The sequence below is a fragment of the Capra hircus genome, chromosome 3 (genome assembly GCF_001704415.2).
Source record: "Capra hircus breed San Clemente chromosome 3, ASM170441v1, whole genome shotgun sequence".
NCBI classification, from domain to species: domain Eukaryota; kingdom Metazoa; phylum Chordata; class Mammalia; order Artiodactyla; family Bovidae; genus Capra; species Capra hircus.
In genome coordinates this window covers 77,630,472-77,649,668 of record NC_030810.1, presented here as the reverse complement: position 1 = coordinate 77,649,668, position 19,197 = coordinate 77,630,472, and the positions used below count along the sequence as shown (strand labels likewise).

The 19,197-nt window shown below is 39.4% G+C and overlaps 1 protein-coding gene across 5 annotated transcripts in view; it reads right to left on the bottom strand.

The window, feature by feature from the left end:
- Positions 1-19,197, bottom strand: part of CDC14A (cell division cycle 14A) — a 184,527-nt gene that overhangs the window by 91,044 nt on the left and 74,286 nt on the right. For all 5 annotated transcript variants that reach the window (XM_018045825.1, XM_018045823.1, XM_018045826.1 and 2 more), the window contains 2 exons: positions 4,747-4,813; positions 1,514-1,576 (listed from right to left, as the gene is read on the bottom strand). In XM_018045825.1, the coding sequence (XP_017901314.1) occupies positions 1,514-1,576; positions 4,747-4,813 (130 nt within the window). The remainder of the gene's footprint in view (positions 1-1,513; positions 1,577-4,746; positions 4,814-19,197) is intronic.

The window sequence follows — 19,197 nt, the reverse complement described above, 5'->3', positions numbered from 1 at the left end:
GAGCCTCTTGATGAAACTGAAAGAAGAGAGTGAAGAAAAAACAAAGATCATGGCATCCGGTCCCATCACTTTGTGGTAAATAGATGGGGAAACAGTGGAAACAGCGGCTGACTTTATTTTTCTGGGCTCTAAAATCACTGCAGATGGTGATTGCAGCCATGAAATTAAAAGATGCTTACTCCTTGGAAGGAAAGTTATGACCAACCTAGATAGCATATTCAAAAGCAGAGACATTACTTTGTTAACAAAAGTCCATCTAGTCAAGGCTATGGTTTTTCCAATAGTCATGTATCAATGTGAAAGTTGGACTATAAAGAAAGCTGAGTGATGAAGAACTGATGCTTTTGAACTGTGGTGTTGGCGAAGACTCTTGAGAGTCCCTTGGACTGCAAGGAGATCCAAACAGTCCATGCTAAAGGAGATCAGTCCTGGGTGTTCATTGGAAGGACTGATGTTGAAGCTGAAGCTCCAATACTTTGGTAACCCAATGTGAAGAGCTGACTCATTTGAAAAGACCCTGATGCTGGAAAAGATTGAAGGTGGGAGGAGATGGGGACGACAGAGGATGAGATGGTTGGATGGCATCACTGACTCAATGGACATGAGTTTGGGTAAACTCCGGGAGTTGACGATGAACAGGGAGGGCTGGGGTGCTGCGGTTCACGGGGTTGCAAAGAGTCGGATACAACTGAGCAACTGAACTGAACTGAACTGAAGACTCCTCTACTAATCCGGAAGTGCTCTTCCCTAACACCTCCTAATAGCACAATGTAACTTGGACAGCCTTTGCCTAAACTGCCTTGCTGAGCAGGCAAGACACTGTTCAAACACTTTGTAATAGTGTATGTGTCTATATTTAGTCACTCAGTCATGTCGGACTCTGCAACTGCATGGACTGGAGCCTGCCAGTCTTCTCTGTCCGTGGTATTTTTCAGGCCAGAATACTAGAGTGGGTTGCTATTTCTTCCTCCAGGGGATCTTCCCAACCCCTCTTCTGCATCTCATACATTGCAAGCAGATTCTTTATGGCTGAGCCACTGGGGGAACCCTTTGTAATGATGCCATGGTGAAAAAAAAAAAAATCAACTAACTCTCAGAACTGAGTACATTCAGCCACATTTCAAATCAAGATATACACAGTCAAAAATATTACAAGGCACAAATCTGGTTTTGTTTTCATCTAAACCCGGATTTTTTTTAAAAAGTACATGATTTTACTACCAAATTATACTTTTCAATTGTTTTTTCTTATAAACTAAAGGTTCAAAGTAATTGTCAATAAAGGTTTGATGAAAGAATATAGAGAGACATGGTATTTTCCTAAACTAAAATTTTGATAACTCCTAGTTCAAAGGCAATAATCAAAGCTGAAAGGATGAAGCTGACAACTATAGAAAACTGCAGAATGCTTTTATTTAGCAGTCAATCAATTTGTAATACCTGAGTGCTAGGAATAAAAGAACAATTTAATCAACGTGAAATTATAGCTTCCAAAAAATTAAAATGTACAAACCTCATAATGTTCATATTCATCCACATCAAATGTCTCAAAGTCAAAAAATCCATGTTGTAATCCCTAAAAGCAGAATTTGAATTAGTTTTTCATGTGAAATTGATAACAACTTCTAGGCATTTCTGGAATTCCTGCTCACAAATGATCCTGCCTGACCTGAAGGAGAAAATTTGAAACTTTCAATTTGTAATACATATCTAGAAACCATCTAACATACATAATTTTGCTTTGGGGCTGTCTTTGGGACTAAACACTTAGAAAAATATGAAAATATGTCCCACAAAATATGCTTCTTGAGTTCTAATATACATTAGTTTTTAATTAAAATTCATACTAGCAAATGTATAGTTAAAACCTATTGGGAACTATGTAATTAATTCATACCTAACTATAACAGAATATATAATCGTGATTAAATTTTCAGCTGGAAGAAAAATCAGTTATTCTTAGGTTTTTTTCCTTTTTATCATTAATGAAATATTTGGTAAAAGGGGAGTTTTTACTTAATAGGCCCTTATTTGTTCCTAAAGTCTACAATGAGAGAATTTGTTTTACAGTGATAGTTTTTGAAAGAGTAAAAATGTACTTGACTACTCTTACAATTTAGAAGGAAGAATTGATCTTTTAACAACAAAGAAAATTTTCATACTTCTTTTTTATAACCAATGATTTAGAATTTAAAAGTATCTGGCTTATTCAGACATAATATTTTGAACAGGCATCTTCTGTTTTATAAGTCATGAAGCTATACAAATTACCATAGAATACAAAATCAGTTACTTTTAAAAGTTACATGATCAAGCCATTAAAAATAGAAGACTCTATTAAGTCAAGTTTAGTACATCTATCTTTGAAATACCTTAGAGACCAGTGTTTTCCAAAATGTAGAACACCTGCAGTTAAGGTAATTTATATTTAAAATACAGACCCCTGGGCCCCATCGCAGAACTATGAAATCAGGTTTTTTGAGGGTGGGATCATCGCTTTTTAAATGCCTTCCTAACTGACTCTGACAACACTGGTTCAGACAACCTCTACAGGACAAGCAGAACAACCTATCTCAATTATTTCACCTTCAAACAAAGCAACTTACTTCATCTTCATGTACCATTCCAGACAAAACAGTGAGAATACATGCCCTGAACTACCACTTTCCTTCCTCATTTTTTAAAGAGTGTTTGTGTTTGTGTATGCCTCTATATGTAGTTCACACATACACAACCTGTGCTTATAATGATGCCAATACATCAAAATCAGAAAGATATGCTTTCTAAAAAGGCAAAAATGGGGACATACTCTACCTTTGTAGGAGATACAGTCCTCACTGCCACAAAAATAGCCCAGCATACAGTGCTTTATATAAGAGAGAGAGAAAGAGAGAGAGAGAGAGAGAGAGAGAGAGTGTGTGTGTGTGTGTGTGTGTGTGTGTGTGTATGCACACGGGCATGTGCACACGCTCGATCATGCCCAACTCTTTTTGACCCCCTGGACTGTGGCCCAGAGGATCTTCCTGACCCAGGATCGAACCTGTGTTTCTTGAGTCTCCTGCATTGGCAGGTAGATTCTTTACAACTGCACCACCTGGGAAGCCCCATGTAAGAGTGTTCAGAGAGGCAGTGTGTCCCAGTTACTTTGAGACATGTTGAACAATCGATCGGATCCTCTAAATCTCATCTACATTTGGGTAAAATAAACCCCAGCATTTAATGAAACAAGAAATTTACAGAAGACCTTATTAATGAACAAAGTCATGTCTTCCTTTTACATGATCAAGGATGTCATAAATGTCTGTATCAAGTTATCAGTTACCATAACAACAGGAGGGATACTCCAGTGTGAACTCTTCTTCAATTTTCATATGTATTATAAAAGAAACAGCTGTACCAGATGGCAGGATAGGCAATAATAATAAGAGTGACAATAAATAAATTACCTTTCTCCATTCAGTCATATTTTTTAAATGCTACAATTCTGGATTGTATACTGGGTGAAATATACATAAGGGTTCTTGCGTTATTGGAAGTGTGGGTTGGTGATATTATTCACAGGAGATAGGCTAGACTACCTTGATAGTTTTTAAGTGAAAGGAAAAATGTTTGAAAATCATTTTCAAGTTTTATAAAGTTTAAGTTCATTTTAAAATGAAACAAAGTCAAAAACATACAGAAAACAAGTAGCATATTTTACCATAGCAATTTTCTCAACTTAAGGCAAAAGCAATGTTATACTGCATCAGAGAGAAGAATCTAGAACAAAGCTCACTGCTGATACTATATTTACAGTCCACAATGACCCTTGCCAATGGGTTATGAAACATATACGTTCCTGGCTGGTAAAAGTCATGGCTGTATGTTCGAGATGGAATGATGTACTCTGAAGCTTCTTTAGAATTCACAGCACAGCACGCGTGACTTAGACTGTAAATCAATGTTTCTAAAACATATTCCAAAGTTCTCAACAATCTTTTGGATTAACTTCTCCACAACGTATATAAATAACTCAATAACTATGGCTGTAAACTTTAGAGCGCATCAGATCACACAGACATCAGGGCACCACTCCCAGAGTTTATGGTCCAACTGCTATTGGACGAGGTCTGAGCACCCACATCTCTGCACAAGTTCCCACACTGAGACAACCATGGGTTTATGACACACCCGGATAGGGTACTAGAAGGAACTCCAGACTGATATGGAAATCTGAGTTAGAAGGAGCCCTAATAACTCCCTGTGGCCCCAAGAGTGACTTAACCTCTCTGGGGTTGTTTCCTCATCTGTAAAAATGAGATAATAATATCTAACCTGCTCACTCCTTCCTGGGCATGTAATACTATCCAATGAGAAAAGCAAGGTGGAAATGTTCTCCATGCCGACAGAGGAGAGCTGTGGCTTAGATGACTTCCTGCCTCTCTCACACCAAAATCTAGCTTGATAAGGAAGCTGAGCAGGTGACAAAGCAAGGTCACGGCGATGGCAGCAGATAGAAATGCTAACACAAATAGTTTAAGCGAGAAAGGGAGACCCCTTCCGCAGCTATAAGAAGAGTTATCCCCCAGAACACCTCCGCTGTTGGCCCTGTGGTCTGTGTTTTGCAGATCAACCATCGTTCAAGAAGTAGAAAGCCACCTTCTTACTACCTCCTCTCCCTTCTCTCCAACAACAAAGATATCAACGCCACTCCTTTTTCATATTGTTAAATTACAATGGCAGCTACAGCAAGGCAATTGTTATTACCTTTCTGATTCCCTGCAAACAGTCAAGGATGGTGAGATTGTAAGTGCAATTTCCAAAGGAAGCATCCCTATGAAGACAAAAAAAAAGTAACATTAAAGACATGCATTTTGAATACTCAAAGTAATATGTCAGTTGGATACATGCTTGTTTGGTTTCACAGCTGTCAACATGGTAAACTTATATAACACATCAAATCCTACTAGTTAACTACTCCTACAGCTTAACTCAGCCCAGCTTAACTGGGCTTCCCTGGTGGCTCAGACAGTAAAGCATCTGCCGGCAGTGTGGGAGACCTGGGTTCGATCCCTGGGTTGGGAAGATCCCTTGGAGAAGGAAACAGCAACCCACTCCAGTACTCCTGCCTGGAAAATTCCATGGACTGAGGAGCCTGGTGGACTACAGTCCATGGGGTCGCAAAGAGTCAGACATGACTGAGCGACTTCACTTTCACTTTCACAGCTTAACTCAAGCACTTCTGAAATTGCTTGAATCCAACAAGATGAGTTAAGAGAAAGCAGATTTAGGAACCAGAGCTCTGTGATCAGATTGCCTTCAAATTCCAACTCTGCCACATATTGGCTGGGAGCTCAAGCCAATTTTACCTCTATCTGTTTTGCATTCCTGATTTGTGAAATGAAGTTACTAATTCAATATTCACAGAAATGTTGTTGTATTTCATTAAAAAAAAAAAATAATGTCCTTCCTATAGTGCTTAGCACAAAAGGAACCACTCAATAACTGTTATGACTATTATTCTTATTATTAACAATGAGTATTTCATTAAGTAAAACATGCATCATCATGACAGGTATTCAGAAAGAGAAATAACCATCTGTCAGGAATACAGGAAAGTGGTGAAAGTGAAAGTCATTCAGTTGTGTCTGACTCTCTGCAACCCTATGGACTGTAGCCCACCAGGCTCTTCTGTCCATGGGGATTCTCCAGGCAAGAATACTGAACTGGGTAGCCATTCACTTCTCCAGGAGATCTTCCCAACTTAGGGATCAAACCTGAGTCTCCCGCATTACAAGCAGATTCTTTACCATCTGAGCCATCAGGAAAGCCCATATGGCAAATACAAACATAAAAGTTTAAGGGGGACAATGTATTCAGGTCATTAAAACCTGGCAGTTACTTTCACAGATTAAATGCCACCACTTCCACTCTGCTCCCCTACCCCCACCTTCATCCCCACAAAAAATGCTAAGGAAAATGCCATCCTGCTTCCAAACAATCTCCTCTCAGGTTCTAGGAGAAGTGGAGACCTACTGCATCGAAAACTGAGTGCTTCATCCTTTATTTAAGTTTTTAGAGCAACTTACCAGGACTTCTTTAGGCAACATAAAACTCTAGTATCAAGTTCAGGTCAGTTAGCAGAACTGGCATTGGAGCTTTAACACTAACAATGTTCCAAGGTGTCCAAGGCAAGAAACTTGACCTCAAGGCTCTCAGTAGCTTGGCCCAGCCCCTACTGCTGACCTGAATGAACAGAGCTGTCAGGCACCTGCCAATCACAAAGTCAAAGGCACCACACAAAGTCGGGGGTGGGGCCCAGCGGGGAAGCCACAGAAGACGCTTCATGGGGAGAAAATGACTCTTTAAGGTTTTAACACATAATTAACATAAAACTAAGTCTTGTATCACAACCAGCCAAGGGAACTTGAACCGATGGCTGCTAAGCCGTGAACTGAAATGCAACATCAACATCACTGAATTTCAGCATCCTGATAACCTAATTTAAAAACAGTAGGTTAACCTAAGTAAGGCAGCCTAACAGAAATGTTTAAGTCCTGAAACTTCAAAGTTAACCTATGTTAAGGAAGGGTTATTCTAGGTATTTCATCCTGATTTAAAGAGTTCTTTTTCAATGCTATCTGAATACATAGGGAAAAACAAAAGCGCCCCCTTTTCAAACATCTTGTAAAGATATAAATCATATATTAAGAAGCAAATTTTAATGGATTAAGCTAGTGAAAGTAATAGCTATGGATCTAAGAAAAAATACTAATTTATATAAATAACAACACATTCCTTTGTAGGAACTTGTCTTTTTAGGACAAGGTTCATGGACCCCTGCAGCATTCTCATGAAGCCTGTGGACCCCTCTTTTCAGAATGTTTTCAAATGAATAAAATACATAGAACTGATAAAAGACAGATGTAATTAAATTTAAAGTTATCAAAACATAACAAAAACAAATATATAATACAATATTTAATTATGTTTAATACCATACTTAACATATTAGTAGTAGGTCTGATTATAGTTTTAAAGGAGTGAACATAAATATCTTAAGATATACACAACAGCTGTAATGGGATATTAAAATGTCTATAGTTTCTATTGTGAAAAAGTCACTTGAATTGCTAATACTACTATAGTTTATTATTTATAACATTTATATTGAGTTACCAAGCAGTTCGTTCAGGTTTTACGGCTGTTACATCTTTTGGAAAAATTACCTTATGGAAAAATCCAAACGAACTTTTTGGCCAACCCAGTAGTTGAATTTAATCTTATAAATTGGGACTTCCCAGGTGGTTCAGTGGTAATGAATCCACCTGCCAATGCAGGAAACACTGGCATTCAATCCCTCGGACAGGAAAATCCCCTGGAGGAGGAAATGGCAACCCACTTGAATATTCTCGCCGGGAAAATCCCACGAATAGAAGAGCCTGGCAGGTGGTTCATGGGGTCACAAAGAGCTGGACACGATTGAGCAACTGAGCACACGCACATTATCGTATAAGGTTAGTGAAAATAAAGAATTTTTGTCATCTAAATCCACCAATCCTCTGAATTCTCTCCACAGACACTAGATCAAAACTACTGCTTTGGTAAAGAAAAGAAAAAACTCAGCATTTAAAAAGAATAGAAGAAATTATAAGAATTGAAGGTGCCCCTTACTTCTTCAAGTATACCTTCCCACCTAGACTCAGCTAAACAAATGCACAAATATAGGTTATCAGACAAGCTCCAGATCCAGTCTTTCTTACTGTCTGCAAAGCATGGTGAGATTATTATGAGATCTCTTGTCCTAGCACAGCCAGTCTCTACCAACAACTGTAAAGACCACTCTAGTGATGTGGTGATCAAGTGTGCAGACTTGAGAGTGACGGGGGAGTTAACAGGCCATCTGGCGAGATTAGGATGCAAGGCAGTCAGCAGGCTAGAAAGACAGGCAGGCATTCAATATAATAAGGGTGCAATAAAGTTAAGCCACATCCTCAGGAGTGGGGAAGTTGATGACACAGCTTTTTTACCAAAACTTACTATGCTGGGTAATTTAGACACATTAACACCTTTGATCCTCATGAAGGCAGGAGGTTCCCAAAAGCTGCCCTCATAACTAGGCAAGAGAAAAATGGCTTATTATTGGCACTCGGCATATACACAGTCAAAGGAGAGCAACCATAAAAGTGAAGGGACACAAAGACACGTTACATATTCTCTGTGGGAAAAAGAGAGAGAAAATGACAAAGGTGATGATAAATACATGTATCTACCAAAACCCCACTAAAAGGAGAATTCTAAAGGGCTTTTTAACATGGAATCCAACAAGGTCAGGGAGATGAGAGCAGACAACATCAACAAAATTCTGAAAGCTGGAAATCAGATAAATGAGTGACAATAAATTAGAAGACTAAGAAAACAATGCTAAGTTAACAGTGGAAAAATCAGCATCGACCCAGTCAATACCAGATAATTCACAAAAGGCTCAGGAAGTGACGGCACTGGGCTCTTCAGGCAGTGAGGATGAAGGACTGAAATAAGTTGGAAGGTACACTTAAGAAGCTGAAAGATTTTACTCGACAAAAGAAATATTTTTTATTTAAATATACCTATTTTTAATCGGAGAACAATTGCTTTACAACATTTGTGTTGGTGTCTGCTATACATTAACATGAATCAGCCACACGTATACATATGTCCCCACCTTCTGGAATCTCTCTCCCACCTCCCACCTCATCCCTCTAGTTGTCACAGAGCACCTGATTTGAGCTCCCTGCATCATACATCAAAGTTCCACAGGTTATCTAATTTTATATATGGTAATAAATATGTTTCAATGCTACTCTCTCAATAGGTCCCAATGTCTCCTCCCCCACTGTGTCCACAAGTCATATTATCTCCCATTTTATAAATCTTTCCTGTTGAGTTTTCTCAACCACCTGATATAGTCAGCACCATCTAAAAATAAAATGGTTGGTCCTGGAAGGCCGCAAGATATCTGACCCACACAACATTCAAGTTTGAATTAGAAGATGACTTGCAAGGAATATTTTCCACCTACATTGTTATGTGAAATGGAGGTGAAGTTTAGGAATAATACACCAGGCTTTAGTAAACTCAAAAGTTCTTCCCACTCTGAAACTGCATAATTATTCAACACAATGGATGATTTCTTTCCTTTCTATATCTCTCTCTTGGATCCTTCCCAATAGAATTTTAACATTTTTCAGGTTCCTACCATTTTTAAAATAAAAAAATTAAAAATTTTCTTGACTTCCACCACTACCCTCTCTTTGGCTTCCTCTTTAAAATAAGACTTCTTTGAAAAATCACTCATCTTACTGCTACCACCTTCTCTTCTCTCACATCTTAAGGAACTCTGTTTCCACCCTCATCCAAGCCAAGAACATGTCTCACTAAGGTCACCAACGATCTCCTTACTGCTAAACCCAGGTGAAATTTTTGTAATGAAATAAAATTTATCATTTTAGCCTTTCTAAAGTACACAACTTAGTGATTTTCAGTGTTTTCATAATGTTGTGATTTTTAGTATAGTCACAATTCACAATTTCAGTACAGTCACAATTCAATAAAGAAGGCTGAGCACGGAACAATTGATGCTTTTGAACTGTGGTGTTGGAGAAGACTCTTAAGAGTCCCTTGGACTGCAAAGAGATTAAACCAGTCAATCCTAAAGGAAATCAACCCTGAATATTCATTGGAAGGACTGATGCTGAAGCTGAAGCTCCAATACTTTGGCCACCTGATGGGAAGAACTGATTCATTAGAAAAGACTCTGATGCTGGGAAAGATAGAAGGCAGGAGGAGAAGGGGACAACAGAGGATGAGATTGTTGGACAGCATCACCGACTTGATGGATATGAGTTTGAGCAAACTCCAGGAGATGGTGAAGAACAGGGAAGCCTGCGTGCTGCAGTCCATGGGGTCGCAAAGAGTTGGACACGACTGAGTGGCTGAACAACAACAGTTCACACCACTGATTTCAAACCATTTCCGTCACCCCAGAAAGAAACTATACCCATTTGTAATAACTCTTCATTCCCTCTCCATCCCTGACAATCACTAATCTATTTCCTGTCTTTCTGGATGTGCTTATTCTAAGTCCAGGGAACACTCTGCAAGCATCATTTTATTTACTATTAATATGTCAGGAACAGGTAATTCCCTCTGAATATTCTCTTCATTGTTTCTGGATTCTACCGCTCTCAACACTACTCCATCCCAATGTCCTGTGCAAAGTCATCCTTCACCTCCCGTCTCCTCGAGGTTCAACTCCAGACTCAGATTCTTCGTACTCCATACTTTCCCCCAAGCCTGGGCACTCTCAAACTTTAATGTCATCAGCATCAGCACCACCAACATGGCTTCTTAGAACACAGAATGCTGGACCCCACCCGAGTTTCAAATTCAGTAGGTCTGGGGAAGGGGCTGAGACTGTGCATTTCTAACAAGTTTCCAGGCACTATCAGTGCTTCTGGTAGGAGGGACCGCATTTTGAGGATCACTGCCCTATACAAACTCATTGACATAAGTTACCATCTATCTGCCAATAAGCTTCAAGGGCTTCTCTCTAGCACAGATTCCTTAAAACTCCAAAATGGTACAGCCAACCACATACGTGATGTTTCCATTTGGGCGTCTTAAGGCATCTCATGGGCTTTTCTGGTGGCTCAGAATCTGAGCTCACAATCTCAGATTCTGGTAAAGAATCTACCTGCAATGCAGGAAACCCGGGTTCCATCCTGGGTTGGGAAGATCCCCTGGAGAAGGGAATGGCAACCCACTCCAGTACTCTTGCCTGGAGAATTCCATGGATGGAGGAGTCTGGTGGGCTACAGTTCATGGGGTCTTACTGTGTAAGAAGAATCTCTTGAATATGCCCCCACCCCAAAACAGTAACAACAATACCCTGGCCCTCCAACCCTCTCCAATTCAGTAAAAGATACAGCTTCCATAATCACTGAAGCTAGCACCCAGAAGTCCTTCAATCTCTCTCATTTCCATATCCTACTGTGCTCTGCCTTGTTGTTTTCCCTCCTAAGCGTCTCTTGAATGCACGCACTTCTCCTCAGTTCTGCTAACTCTCAGGCAGTACCCCTCATGCAGACAAGAGCTGCCCATGTCCACTCCTGGCCCTTCTAACGAGCATTCTTCACGGCAGCCAAGTGAGAGCTTGGAAAGGCAAGTCTGCTTCAGCTACTCTTCCACTGCCGCCCTTCACTAACTCCCACAGCTCTCTGAAAGGGAAGGTTCAAATCCTAAAATAGATGCAAGGCCTGTGACATCTGGCCCTGCCTGCCCCTCCGGTCTCTCCCTCGTTTCACACTCCCTTCTCGCTCTCTGCGCCCCTCACAACGCCCTCCTCCCCTGAGCTCCTTGGAGAGGCACTCAGCTCCCACTACAGAACCTTTGCTTCTCAGGTCACATGCTCTCCAATCGCCTGTGCCTAGGTTACCCTACTCACCCTTCAGCTCCCAGCTCACAGATCACTTGTCTCAGGCGGAAAAACCTCCAACCCCACTCTCTGGCTAGATCAGGTCCCCAACATTTTTTTTCCCACTGGACTTAGCTACAGTTTGACATTATATCCTCATGTGTTCATTTTATTCTCTGCCTCTCAATATATAAGAGTCACGTAGAAGACAGCATCTATATGTTTATTACTCCCTATTGTCTTCTTAGTACCTATTACAGTGCTTGGTATGAAACAAATAATAAATGTTTGTCAATAAGTGTTTAAATTAAAGAAGCTTGGGAGATCATTGCAAGAAAATGTCGTATAATATCCTACAGCCACTTTTGCTATCTCAAGGGCCTAACACTTCAATTCTCATTAACAAGAAGACTTTCTTTGCATTAACCCAAAATTCCTTTTGTCCATTAATATCATCCCTCTGTTCTCTTTGCCAAAGAGTATTGATTGAATAAATCTAAAAGCAAAGATGTCCAAAGCAGTTTTCTTTTGTCAGGTGGTATTAAACACACTTTTATTTTAAACCAGATACTTTAGAGAGGTTATACGGAGCTTTGGATTTAAATCACTATATCAATGTGCTACAAAGTTTTATACTCCCACAGTTTTTGTTGCAGTTATGATTTCCATTTGTTTATTGAACTCCTGATTTGCTTTTTTACTCATTCATGCATGCATTCATTTATATTTATTGAGACAAATAGCTTCTGAGTTGAATAAGAGGACACGTGTTTTTCCACCTTCCTCACAAAGGACCACTGAAAGCCTACAGAGATCAACCACAGGAAAAAGCTTGCACATCCTATGCTGCCTGGGAAAACTACAGCTCTAACCCTTATCTACCATGATAGTTATACCATGTATTGCATTACTCCCTTAAACAGGTAAACACAAGGATGCTCTTCATTCAGGAGATAAGGTAATACCCCAAACACCCAGGACGTCTAATCATTCAGCTTTGCTGAAGAAGAAATCATGTGTCTATAACCCCCAATACAGAAGACTAACATTAGGACCAATCTAGAGACATCCAAATACAAATTTAGCTCAGCCTCATGCTTGACCATCCAAATTCTATCCACCTTGGCAATTCTCTTTCTAAATGTGACTTCTGGCATAATAGTCAACTGAACCATATAACTATTATGAAGTTATTATAAAAAATCCCTGGCAATAAATATTTGCTGAATAAAAAACTAAGTGTATGAATATTTTAATAGATGAAACAACTTGGATTTTTGCTTATTTTCATACTGTTATATTTATTTTGCAGAGAAGTAGTAGCAGCAAAATCAAAGAAAACCAGGATCACCATCCTCAAAGAGATACAAAGAGGAAGGACTTGATTGTCCTAGAGCTATCTTTTCACAGGCTCTCAAGAGTCAACTGTTAGATAACCAAACATTTTGAGAGCCCAAATCAGCCTTGGTGGGAATATTTACACCACAGAAATCAGCAAATGCTCTTTACTTAAAGAGCTGGTTTACCAGCACAATTGCCTACAACCCATGAATCTAGGAAATCACTCAGAATGAAGCAACCCTGCAAATGGTAATAATGAGCAGATGAAACCAGAGATGAAAGAACATATTTACACAAAACAGTAAGAAAACATTTCTGGTAATGAAGTTGTTTGAACTGAAGAAAAAAATGAAAGGCAGAGTTACACTGTTTACAATGTGGAGAGTCCATTAAAGAATAAAAAAGAGCTACAGCAAATGCACAAAGAAATAACAGAAAGGCCTCCTTTATATGTCTTGATTCTTTGATTCTCTGCAAATCCTCTGGATAGCAAGTAGCTACAAGGTAGGCAAATAGCTGCAGAGCAGTGGGTTAGAAAGGTTCTCAAAGGTCATCTGAGCACTGTTCCAACCACTGAACTGAATCCCATCTGTACAACCAGCACAAGATCACAAGCTTCCTAAGGACAGAGAATGTGTTCTTTATGCTGTATGCCCAGAGTCTAGTACAGTATTGCACACATTACTATGCTGTGGCTGTTGTATGAATGAATGAATGACCATTACCAGGAGACCATTCAACATATGCCCAAACAACTCCAAGTGGCTGGGAACTACTGACATTTCAAAGTAAAAATTATAGAAAACAATCTGTAATCATCAACTGTATACAGTCACAAAAATGTAATCTAGATCATAGTTTTTCAACAGAAATATAATGCAATAGAGAGCCATATGTATAATTTTAATTTTTACATAACCATACTAAAGTAAAAAGAAATAAATGACAACAATTTCAATAATATATTTTGTTTAATTCAGTCTGAAATATTATCAGTTCAGAACATAATCAACATAATTATAAGATATTTTACTTTTCTATACTAAATCTTTGAAATCTAACGTGTGTTTGGTAGTCTTACAGTCTATTTCAGTTTGGACTAAACAAATTGCAAGTGCTGAATAGTACATGTAGGTTGTATAGCTACTGTTCTAGGCAATTCAGCTCTAGACTAATTTGTATGGGTACCTGGGAATTAGACAGTGTACTAAAATACTTTATACAACTGTCCAAAGTACACCTGGCTTTCAGTCTCTGAACACATCCATGATATCTATGTACCAGGTCCCTAGTAAAGAAAAAGCCAATTGTTTAATAGTATTTAGACCTACAAGATAAAAATGTATTTGATAAGAACTAGTGGGGAGGACAAGGCTATTTCCCACTTATGAAAACAAAATCAAATGGCTTCATGGGGCAGAGCCAAAAACTGAGCACGACCAGTACCTAACAAAAAAATGGGACACAGAATCTCTTCTTTTCAGATTTAACATAAAGCTATACACTAATCATTTTGCTCATCTAAAGAAACAGAGATATGTAAAAATTCACTTCTAAATCATGGCTTAAAAGGTCATATAAATCAGCAAAACAGAATCTGTCTAGAAGTAGCAATAACAGGCACCAGAAAGAGACCAAGAGCTGTGCTCTGGGCCTTTTATCAATATCTGAGTGTCCCCCATTTAACCACATTCAACTTTGCTTAAAGACAAAAATACTAGTAAGTTGTCTTTCACTCCACTATTGAAAACAAGTCCTTCATGTATGAGGCATTCCACAAAATACCTATGCTCATTAAGGCAAATGACTACAAACTATTCCAAAGCACTTTCATCAACCAAGGCTGGCTATTGGAAAAGTACTATAAAGAGTACAAAAAATTTGGCACTTACCCGACTACAGAAAGTTTGGTACCCTGATCTGAAACCATAAAAACAGGAATAACAAAAAAAGTAATCTGAGCCAATTTTCACAACTCAAACTATTGAAGTACTGCCATGTTTCAAAAGAAAAATAAAGATATAACTCACTCCCTTCTTTGTATTTAGTGAGTCATACAGACCTTGACAGTTGTTTCTGTGTGCAGATTCTGAATAGTGGTGCTTATTTACTACTTTCACAAGAAAACCTGATAAATCTGCTTTTCATGGTGGTCCAAGTTACTCAATACACCCCAGTTGTTGAGAATAGATTCAACAGTCTGGACAGAATAATCTATTTTCTTCTGTTTTGGAGACTCAGGAAACTAGCCCATCCTCACTATTCAAAACTAATGCAGGGGCTTCCCTGGTGCCTCAGTGGTAAAGAATCCACCCCACCGATACAGGAGACACAAGTTCGAACCCTGATCTGAGAAGATCCCACATGCTGAGGAACAACTGAGCCTGTGAGCCACAACTACTGAGCCTGTGAGCCTGCTCCAGAGCCTGGGAGCACAGCTACTGAGCCTGTGAGCCTGCTCCAGAGCCTGGGAGCACAGCTACTGAAGCCTGCGCGCCCTCGAGTCAGTGCTCAGCAACAGGAGAGGCCACCCCAATGAGAAGCCCTCGAACCACAACTGAGAGTAGCCCCTGCTCACCACAACTAGGGAAGAAAAACCCGTGAAGCAACGAAGACCCAGCACAGCCAAAAATAAATAAATAAAATTATTTTTTTAAAAAAACAAAACTAATGTAGATTTTTTTCCCATCACATCAAGCATCAAAAGCAAAAAGATTCATGGAGGCAGAAATGACTCCAAAGATCAACACTGAGAAGCAGAGAAGGGGCCATCATAAAGAAAAGTTGAGAATGAAAGAAAAGTCTTAGAGCATAAAACAAATTTTGTTTCTATATTTTTGATACTCAGGGGGGAAAAATGGTATTAAAGACAACTTTCCTTTTGCAATACAAACAAAAATCACAGTACTATATTTGAGCTAACAAATATCTGGTTCAACATTTTATGTTGAGATACATTTTATAATTACATCTAACATCTACTAGCACATATTTACTTTGCTTCAGAAGGAAGTAGGCAGCCTAATGCCAAGTTCTAAGAGGTTGACCCCTTTGAGCCTTTGTTGAGACCTACAAGCTCTGGCATGCCCAGGGAAGATTTCCCATTAAGACAGGGCCACATTACTTGCTCAGCAACTGATATATCACTAGGGGTCATCCCCAAAACACAACAAACCCATCCCTGAACACAAACAGTATGGGTACATTTTAATAACAAATGTCATTAAAGGATTGCTAGGGAGAGGTTTGTGGGTTTTCTCTTAAGGAAGGTTTTCTGATATCAAGTCAGCTTTAAGAGAAAACTCCTGTTCCTGTTAGATTCCTATTCCTATTAGATAAAATACCACTATTTTACACACCATCTATTTCTAAGACTAAGGAAACAGCACAAAAGCATTTCCACAAATGGCAACTTATTATTCTAATCCCCAGAGATCTATTTTGCTCCACACAGGTGTGGATCAGGAAATGCGCCCTAGAGTTTCAGAAGGCTAGTTCTGCTGAATGTTAACAGAAAGAGCCCAGTTCATCCTAAATGAAATAGATTCTGAATATTCATTGGAAGGACTGATGCTGAAGCTGAAGTTCCAATACTTTGGCCACCTGATGAGAAGAGTCGACTCATTGGAAAAGACCCTGATGCTGGGAAAGATTGAAGGCAAGAGGAGAAGAGGGTGTCAGAGGATGAGATAGCTGGATAGGAACACCAATGCAATGGACACGAACTTGGGCAAATTCCAGAAGATGGTGAGGGTCAGAGGGGCCTGGCATGCTACAGTCCATGGGGTCCCAGAGAGTCAGACACAACAACAACAAATCTTATAGAGCTGCAGGTCACAACCTTGGCAGCATATTAGAATCATTTTGGTAGTTTTTAAAAATCCCAACACCCAGACTTCACCCCAGGCCAATATTATCAGAATTTTGGGGAGCAGAACCAGCATCAATCTTTTTTAAAAGCTTCCCTGCTGCTAATTCGCTTCAGTCGTGTCCGACTCTGTGCGGCCCCAGAGACGGCAGCCCACCAGGCTCCCCCGTCCCTAGGATTCTCCAGGCAAGAACACTGGAGTGGGTTGCCATTTCCTTCTCCAAAGCTTCCCAGACTTCTAAAAAACAAGTAAATGGGACTTCCCAGGTGGCACACGTGGTGAAGAACCCACTTGCCAATGCAGGTGACGTAAGAGACACAGGTTCGATCCCTGGGTGGGGAAGATCCCCTGGAGGAGGACATGGCATCCCACTCCAGTATTCTTGCCTGCAGACTCCCACAGACAGAGGAGCCTGGGGGTCACAGTCAGACATGACTGAAGCGACTTAGCACACAAACACATGAGAAGCAATTTACCTTAGGGAAACACTGACTATAAGCCTCTTCAAGCTAAAATAAATTTGCCACGCAAAAATATGTTCCTGGATCTATACAGGATGAGACCAACCAAAAAAAAATAACAAAACAACAAAACACACACTAAACTTAACAACTGGTGACAAGACAGCTAACATTCAACCAGCTTTATTTCACTGGATATTAGCATAGCACCCTATCTCATCCTCACCTCTGCATCTAAAGTCATTATTTTTTAAGTCATGCTTTCTGTATTTGTCTTTGAAACTGGGACCCTGATGTTATTTAGTTTCCGTATGGTTGTATTCCCCATTTAATTTTATATGTCATAGAAAAATTGGGTTTTAGCAGATTTATGAATCATTAATATCAAAAAGTTATCAAGCTAATACATATGGACCAACAAAAAAAGAAGTGCAAAGTGAATTTAAAAGCACTAAAAAAGATATAAAAGCAGAGTTGCACAATTTAGACGGGTTACCTTCTCAATGTTCTGAGAGATTTAGAGAGTTTTCACAAACATTGTTTTATGAACACCCCAAAATGCAGATTTAAAAACCACTGTCATTGACTTACCAAGAAAATCATCTAGGAATCCCACTAGGGGTTGGTGATTCCATGCGACTTTAGACAGGCTGCAATTAACATGACTTTGTAGAATGATTGGTCAACAGTACACACTATAAATTCGGTAATACAGTGACTGACAGAAGAGGACCTAAAAAGACTCACACCAGGCTCGCCAATTCAAGCTCTGTGACTCTGGCCAGAGAAATGAAAAGCCCCTTGTTCCTTTGACGGCCAACTGCCAAGCCTACAGTAAAGATGAATGGGCTCAAAGAATTAAAGTAGGTGAAATATACTCTCTTCCTCCAGTTTTAAGCTAAACTCTTGATAAATACATTGGCGATTTTAGTAAAGCGAGAAGTATAGCTTTCGACACATTGACTTTCCAATTAAATGGAATACCCTAAAACTGCAGACATAACATCACAACAAATACCCCTTGAGCGTCACACCAAGAAGAAATGTAAATGCCACTGAAGTCTACTATACTTATAGCAATCAAGGATAGGCAGCAAATGGAGGTAGGAGTGGGAGAATTGAACGAAGATGGTCAAAAGGTACAAACCTCCAGTTATAAGACAAAAAAGTACTGGGGATATACAGGGCAGCATGATGCCTAGAGTTAACACTGTTGTATGGCATATTTGAAAGTTCTTAAGGGAGTAGATCCTAAAAGTTCTCATCATAAAAAAATTGTAACTACCTGAGGCAATAAATGTTAACTAAACTTACTGTGGTAATTATTCCACAATATATGGATGTCAAGTCATTTTGCTATACACTTTAAATTTATACAGTGTTGTATACAATTATATCTCAATAAAACTAGAAGGCAAAAAAGAATAAGCAGTAAATCTATCTAAACCTTTTCTTAAATTTGCTTCATCTTCAGTGAATTTTTAGCTAGGTTATTTAAAATTTGAAAGATAAATCCAAATAGAAAAACTCACATTATTCCATAGTGATAAAAGAACAGGCTCTGCATGATTAAAATACCTTCAGACCATCAAATTTTGCACCTTGTCTCATATCCCTGGATATGTTCCAGTGTCTCCTAGTTTGTTGTCTGTAGGAACTTGAATAGCATTTGTATCCTACTAGGGCTTCTCTCGGAGAAGGCAACGGCACCCCACACCAGTACTCTCGCCTGGAAAATCCCATGGACGGAGGAGCCTGGTGGGCTGCCGTCTATGGGGTCGCACAGAGTCAGACACGACTGAAGTGACTTAGCAGCAGGGCTTCTCTTGTATCCCAGCTGGTAAAGAATCCGCCTGATATGCGAGAGACCTGGGTTTGATCCCTGGGTTGGGAAGACCCCCTGGAGAAGGGAAAGGCTACACATTCCAATATTCTGGCCTGGAGAATTCCATGGACTGTATAGTCCATAGGGTTGCAAATAGTCAGAAACAACTGAGCAACTTTCACTCACTCATTGTGTAAAAATTGTATAAATCTTACTTATGTTGAATTGGTCCATAGTGCTTTTCAGGTCTACTCTATCCTTCTATTT